This window comes from Notothenia coriiceps, unplaced genomic scaffold, assembly GCF_000735185.1.
Source record: "Notothenia coriiceps isolate Sejong01 unplaced genomic scaffold, NC01 NC01_scaffold00000339, whole genome shotgun sequence".
Classification (NCBI taxonomy): Eukaryota; Metazoa; Chordata; class Actinopteri; order Perciformes; family Nototheniidae; genus Notothenia; species Notothenia coriiceps.
In genome coordinates, this window is record NW_011333040.1 from 13455652 (window position 1) to 13463411 (window position 7760).

Below are 7760 nucleotides of genomic sequence, written 5' to 3' on the forward strand. Positions count from 1 at the left end.
TAACGACAATGGGACACTACAATTCCGATGATTCAGCCACTTTTGTAACATAGAATATTATCAATATTTTCCATAAAATCAGGAGCGAAAAACGTCACTGTCCGCCGGACAATCAAATTGAAAGATCTACTTGTTCGATATTGGAGAAATACACGTCGACACACGGTGGGGGGGGGACGAGTATTATATACAGCACACAGGGTTTTGAAGGGGAGTGATTGTAAATATCTACAGAAAAATAAATCTGACATTTCAGTTCTCGTCATAACTGCAGTTTCGAGAGACTGTACCCACTAGTCCTCTGATGTTCTCTCCAAAGTGCACACCAGATTAGGCTTTAACTTAAACATTAAAAACAAATCTTCGGGGAGCATGCCCCGGACCCCTTAAGGAGTAAGGTCTCCATTAATCATGTCCACATGGATATGAAACTACAAATACATTTGCACACATCTTGTCCCTTACTGTGGTGGGTAATACCAACAACGCGTGCACGTCATGCATGGCTCGATGTCATGGGGTCGAAGATAACTGGATTAAAGGTTGTTTCTTTCTCATCAGCATGAAAGAAAGGCCAATGAATTGGCTGTGATTTAGTTTTTTTTAAGCAGAAGTCAAAATTTGTAACGCCCCTCAGGAGGAATGGTTGAAAAAATATAGGAAATGGCCTTGAGAAGGAAAAAGGTTTCCCACCCCTGCATTAAATGATTAAATAATCAAAATAACAAATCAAACGTTTGGCCATACAGATGGATTCCAGTTGCCGCGGACTGTAGGCTATGTAATGTTACTTTGAATCGGATTAACTTATGTTGTGGCAGATATTTAGTAGCTTTCCTTAAAGGCTATGATATAATAGTCAGAATTGCCTGAAAAGATGGGAGGATGATATTCTATTAATGTTCACGTTCACAGTCAAGTTGATTTTTGACAGCCGTCTTTCCTGCAACGGCAGCATTTCTATATTATCCGTTTCTCCTGTAATATGACTTGATCGCTTTAAACTCCGCACAGGAGCTCTGATTGGTCGCAGGCCGTGCTTTCAATGAGTTGATCCTCTTGCCGCAACCTACTTAGGTTAGCCGTTCAGCATAAGTTGCCATGGAGATCTAGCCCGGTAAGAAGAGAACCAGCGTTGTAGGACCGGAAACCCAGAGTTAACCCTGAAGTTACCTCACTAAGTGAAAATCCGGCTTCGTAGTACAGGCCTCTGGCCTCTGAACTACAACTCCCAGAGAAAAACAAACATGTTGGTGTGTGGCGCTACCTGAAGCCTGCGTCTGAATCCCACCGAGGACTACTGGGATCTGTGCTGCTAACGGCGTCTGTAGCTGTGCCTGTAGCTGGGCCTTTGGTTTAGCTGAAGTTGCCACGGTGACCTCCAAGGACCCCAGCGGAGGGGACAGCACGTCTCCGTACATGTAGGGAGGAGTGGGGGGGTTTTCCCCTTTAACTGTGATCTGGAAGAGAAGACGCAGTCAGATTTGTAAACATGTCAAATGACTTATAATAATCTGTACTAGGAAACCTGATTTATGCTGCTGCAAACATAATGTCTTACGTTTCATTATATTACATAAAGAACATTTCTAAATGTTGGTATTGTAGCAGGGTTTTTTTTCAGACCCTTGTATTAGAGACATTATTTATATGTCCATATTCATCTATTTATATATTTTCATATATATATATATACATATTTATTTCCAAATGTCCTCAGTTAATGCAAGTTTTAACGTTTCAGAATGTTAACTTCCTTTTCAAATGTTTTTCTTTCTCCAGCTCTTTCACATTTATAGGAAGACTTTTAATGTGAAAATACATGTTTTTATGGGAGCTTCATATCCATCAAGAGAGCAACATAGGAGAACAGACTGGGTTGATTTCATCACAGTTGTAGCTCTTTTGTGATTTGTCACTTTGAGTCGTTTTTTCCTTTTCCATGTTTTAGAGAGAGCAAAAAACCTTCACTAATCAATGTTTATGATGATAAACGAGACACATGCTTACACAACTCATCAAAAGTCATGACTTAACACACACCTGAGGGTCTGGGGATGCTGCAGAGCATTCAGAACTGAATGAGGATGCAGGAGAGGGAGGCTCTGCCTTCACCTGGAACACTGGACACACAACCAAAAACATTAACTCATGAAATACTGACAATTTGAGCAAATGTGTTTTTGTTAAATTGATCAGAACTCAGAAAACGTACACATTTCCACAGGTAACGGCTTAGTGATGGTCATTTCACTTTTGATCACAGGAGCCTCCCCTTCAGAGAAGAATGACACGAGTATGTTAAGACAAAGAAAGAGGATTTCAAACTGCCAAACCAAGGCTCAAATGTGAGCTTACTGAAAATAATAATAATAATAATATATCTGCAAACTCATTCAAAAGACATAACAGTAGGAGAAGCAGTCTACAATCAAATATAGATGCTAAAGAGGAATGTTTAAGTTGGAGTGTTTGTGAGGAATGGGACCTTTTGTTCAGGGAAACAATTCCACCAAAATCTGTGGTACAGCAAACATATCAAATAAGTTCCTCATCTAACAAAGAGTTGATGACAGCAACAGTCTGACTTTCTGATGGTGAAAAAACAATACATATAATACAACATTATTTCTGGCTATGATATGCTTGGAAAAAAGCTTGCAGGGATATAAGAGTTGGTTATCATTGTGCTGTTCTTTAAGTTGAAACATAACTGAATGATTATATTTACACAAAGAATAATGAGAGTTTATGACAAGCTTTACGAGTCACGGGTTAAAAACGGAAAGAAGAAGCAACTTCATGTCTTTTTAAAGGATGTTTTTGTTCCTTTTGAAAAGATGAGTCTTGCGATGGTATTCAACATGTTAGAGTTAGTTATTAAACTAACTACACATCACCACGGCTAAGCTAAAGGACGCTAATGTTGAGTGTGATGATGCATAATAGTCTTATTTAGTCATATGCTGGCAACTGCTGTTTTCATGACAAACAGAAGCTACATTCAGTGGAGCAATTACTGACATCCTAAAAGAAAGCATGACATCTCTTAAGCTTGTATATTAACCACAGACCGTATTTCAGACAACTAACCAAAAGAACATTTGTGGAAACCAAAAGTCTTACATTTTCGGGTTATAGTCATGCCTGTACCACTCTATACACAATAGATCATCAACAAAGTCCTGAACAAAAGCCTATTGACCCTCTTTGTTTGAGTGAAGGTAGCTTCAATAAAAACTAAATATTCCTGGGGTGATTTTTAAAGAATGTCTTAAGTAGAAACCAATTGGCTTGGAACGGATTGACAAAGGCAGGAAGTAATACAGCATTGAGAAATGGACCCAGTGTTGGTTTTGGTCTTTTCACAGGATTTGATGTCAAGACAAATACAGAATAGTGCAGCATAATCCTCTGTTTCCTTATTTAATCCTGATATATCCAGGTACAAAGATAGTTTATTTATAAAAACGGTATTATTACAGAACTGCTGTTGCTTTTAATCTTATTCAATGTTTTCCACCTTCACCGCTGCGTCAGCAGTGAGGGTGAAGCAGCTCCTGTTTAATGGACTTGAAAGCAAAACACTGACGCAGCTGGTTTCATGTTTCCACTGAAGGCCTGTGATAGGCTGGTCTGTTACCTGTGAGAAGGTTTTCGTCAAGGTGTTGCCATGGCGACGTGGGGTTGTCAGGATCGAGGGTGAACACAAGGTTATTGTCAAACTGTGAGAGGGAGAGGAAGGAGGGAGTCAGGTGGACGATTTTGCAAAACAACCGCTGGCTGGATTTGTGCGTGTGGGTGCGTGCGTGCGTGCGTTAGTCAGCCATCTGACACAGTTAGCCTGATTATCCTTTGACCCGTCATCTGAACTAACTGGGGGGTTTAACTGCAGCGTTTATGCTGCTGCCAACAAAATGTAAATGAGAGACGCCAATAGTCCACTTTTATTCTCCATATATATCAACAGTTTAGGTGAAAATGTGGATGAAGCTACTTTACATTTTTATGCGGATGATACCGTGATGTATTGTGCAGGTCCCTCCATTCAGGAGGCTGGTGTTGAATTACAGGCTGTTTTTAACACTATTCAGACTCAGCTTGCTGAGCTTAAGCTTCTTTTAAATGTTGATAAAACCAAGGTAATGTTATTTTCAAAAGCTAAAAAGACACCAGAGCCTGTTTTAGATATTGTTACTATGCAAGGACAAGTAGTAGAAGTGGTTACCTGTTACAAATACCTTGGTATCTGGCTTGATGATTGTCTTACTTTTAAACTTCATGTCAATAACCTGCTTAAAAAGCTGAGGGTCAGGCTAGGTTTCTTTTTCAGAAACAAGTCCTGTTTCTCGCTTGAGGCCAGGAAAAGGCTTGTCACTGTGACCTTTTGACCTGTGCTGGACTTTGGTGATTTGATCTATATGAATGCACCTGCCTATTGCCTGAACAAGTTAGATGCCGCCTATCACAGCGCACTGAGATTTGTCACAAATTGTAAAGCACTTACTCATCACTGTACCCTGTATGCCAAGGCAGGTTTGCCATCACTCACTGTAAAGAGGCTCAGTCATTGGTACACGTTTATTTATAAAGCTTTGTTGGGTAAACTCCCGTATTATATCTGCTCTCTGATAACACAGAGAGTTGCAAGCAGCTATTGTCTGAGATCTCATGATGTAGTATTGTTAGATGTGCCAAGAGCAAGGACTGTCTTAGGTAAGACAGCTTTTATGTGCGCAGCTCCACTTGCTTGGAACAATCTTCAGCAAGAATTGAAACTGAGCAATTCATTCCTCTGCATGTTTTTAAAGCTAGGCAAAATGAAATGCTCGTTGATACTATGGGGCACTTGTTAAATGTCTATAACTATGTAAATGTTATCCTGTAAATATAATGTAATGATGTCCTTTATTGTTTTATGTTTCATTTTGGAACCTATATGCTGCAGGTCTCCCTGGAAGCATAGATCTTATGATCTCAATGGGTACCAATCTCGTAAATAAAGGTTTGAAAATGAAATGATTCCCAAATTACAGAGTTAAGAAAATAATTTCAACGTCTTCTACTTAAGTATTTCAAATGTCACGCTACTTTATATTCTTTAATACATTAGATTTCAGAGCTAATATTGTGATTCTTAAGTCACTACATTTTTGGACTAGTTAAGTAGTTGGCTTTAATATAAAAACGTATATCACCTGATGTATACTAATATAGTATAAGGCAATAACTCCCTGTTACACAATAAGATATGGAATATTCATGCTGCTTTGAGACTAATGACTACATTTCATACATGAATTGTTTCATAGAGTCCCTTATGGATGCCTTTCTTTTTTCCTGGTGTTTTTATATAGGTGCATTGGAAATGGTCTTCAATTGGTCCTGCACATATCCAAAAGCTCCTCCAGATGGAGCTTCTATTGGCTAAAGCTCAATCCACAATTTGTACGTGCTAAGGTGGGACATCTCTTGTAATTCTTTTTTCCCTACATCATTTTGATAGCTACAAGTTGCTGTTACTCATGTAATTTAGTAAACTACTAATTTAAGTAAAGAATATAAAATACTGAGATGTGACTGAAGTGTAGGCTAATAGTTGCAGAAAGGATCAAGCTTTGTATTATTGGCCAGCTAAATTGTTAAATATATATGAAAGCAATGACTGCTGTTACAGTAACAATGTTAAAGGATGCATGCTGCAGTGACCGTTTAAAGTAAGTTGTTCCTTTTCGTTTTACGTAATCCTTCCGAGAAGATGTTTCAAAGATATATATACTGTGTTGCAAGCTGTGTATCGAGGTTTCTTTATGTGGCTGCATGCAGTTGGAAAGGTCTTCAACATAATGTCGGTTTACAAAAGAGGGGCCATTACACTATTCAAGATGATGCTAACCCGAGAGAAAATAGTTTCAACTTTCCAAAAGCAACGTTGAAATGTTTCATTTGTGCACTGAATGACTGGGTTTTTGGTAACAGGAGGCCGAGCTCCGGTTTCTCCTCTCAGTCCGGGACAGAAACCAGAGCTCTAAACAGTTATCAACTTTCTTTTTGTCTCCGACGTACCGCCGGCTCGTGTTTTCACCCCTCTGCTGAAGTCAGCGTCCTCGCCCTCCTCCATGCTCTCACACACTGGTACAGACAGGCATCTGAAGAGGGAGAACACAAGAAAGAAAATACAACGTTAATATTATTCAAATATTGACTTAAGCAAAATAAAAGCCAGCTAACATTTTAAATGATATCTAATGTAGAATGTGTTCCAGTGAGTTCATTAGTCTTTAGTGTCATTTCTTTCTTCGTTCACTTTCCACACAACACATCTTTAACGTCAAACACCACCTAACCAGGAGGGCAGGTCGCTATGCAATGATGATTATGTGAAGCAGTGGCCGGAGCACCTGATTGAATGTGCCACTTCTTTTTAGTGAAGCACATATGGCATGACGCACAGATACACCTATCATCAGATAACATCGGAGAAAGAGCGTGGTGATTGGGCGGACCAAAGAAGATTAGCCTCAACTTTTCAAATCGCAATCTCTGGGAAAAAGATCACTCAACAAATCTTTCATGGACTTTCTTTTGTAAAAAAAATTTTTAGTTCAAAATGTTATATTTATGGAGGTGCTGGTTTATGCACAGTCCTGTAAAATAACTAAATATACTTTACAATCAAATGCACACGTTACCGTTTCCTAGACACGGTATATGATCCTAAGTAATAACATACGAAGTAAACAATGAAGTTGCTAACATCTTCATGAGAATATTAAATATCTATCTTGGTTGTGCAGTTTACAGTGATTGTTTGCACGGAACTATTGACACAAGTGTGTTTCTGACGGTCCCAACCAGCATTGAGCTCGGTTCCAGGGTAGAGCAGCAGGTGAAGTCAGGTGATGCAGACTCTTGATAACCCACCCACCACACTTGTGGATGGAACAGCCTCTTAGGCCCAATCCCAAAGCACTTCCCTGACCCTAACCCCTCCGTGACGGAGTGAACTCCATCGGTAGCCACCTCGCAGCTGAACGAGGCTCTCTCCTGTCAGAGTGCGTAGTAAATACAGCGGCAAGCTTTGGGACCGGCCTCGCCCTCATCNGCTAATAACGCTAATGCGAGCAAATAAAATAGTGGCTTCACAAACATTTTCTGAGTTTTACGGCGCGTGATTTGCAATTCGCCCAGCCAATCAGAAATTGTTAGTGTGGCCGACACACCCACGAACCATTTCCTCACCAGGAAAGTACCACCTCTCTAGCAGGAACTATCTTGGGGTGAAAAGGTTTGCGAGAACTAGGTTCTAGTTCCAGATCTTTTTGGTGTGAAACCAAAATCCCAAGAACTATTGGCCTAGTTCCTGCAAAGCAGAGGTGGGGACTCGAGTCACATGACTTGACTCGAGTCGCATATTTTTTTACTTGAGACTTGCTTGACTAACATTGATAAAAGACTTGACTTGACTTTGACTTGGTATTCATGACTTGAGACTTGACTTAAGCTTGAGACAGATGACTTGAAAGGACTTGACTGTTTAAAATTAAATATTTGCGTTTGTTTTTGTAGTGGGATATTACGTTTAGTTTTTTAGCGGTATGCAGGGTCTGCAGCATAAAGATCAGTGACAGGACCACCACAACATCTAACTTCATTCGTCACTACAAAAAAACCCACAGAGAAAGGTAGGCTACGTGACTGTGTTGTGTTAGCTAGAAAGCTAACGTTAAGTTTAAGCTACGTTAGACTTGGTTTCAAAT

At 39.7% G+C, this 7760-nt stretch overlaps 1 protein-coding gene across 1 annotated transcript in view; it reads right to left on the minus strand.

Annotated features, from left to right (window-relative positions):
• The window catches only part of LOC104951167 (ras-specific guanine nucleotide-releasing factor RalGPS1-like), a 66057-nt gene that overhangs the window by 13983 nt on the left and 44314 nt on the right, over nucleotides 1-7760 (minus strand). The window contains exons 3-6 of the mRNA XM_010777807.1: nucleotides 3644-3725; nucleotides 2216-2275; nucleotides 2044-2123; nucleotides 1244-1460 (exon numbers count right to left, since the gene is read on the minus strand). Coding sequence (XP_010776109.1) covers nucleotides 1244-1460; nucleotides 2044-2123; nucleotides 2216-2275; nucleotides 3644-3725 — 439 coding nt within the window. The remainder of the gene's footprint in view (nucleotides 1-1243; nucleotides 1461-2043; nucleotides 2124-2215; nucleotides 2276-3643; nucleotides 3726-7760) is intronic.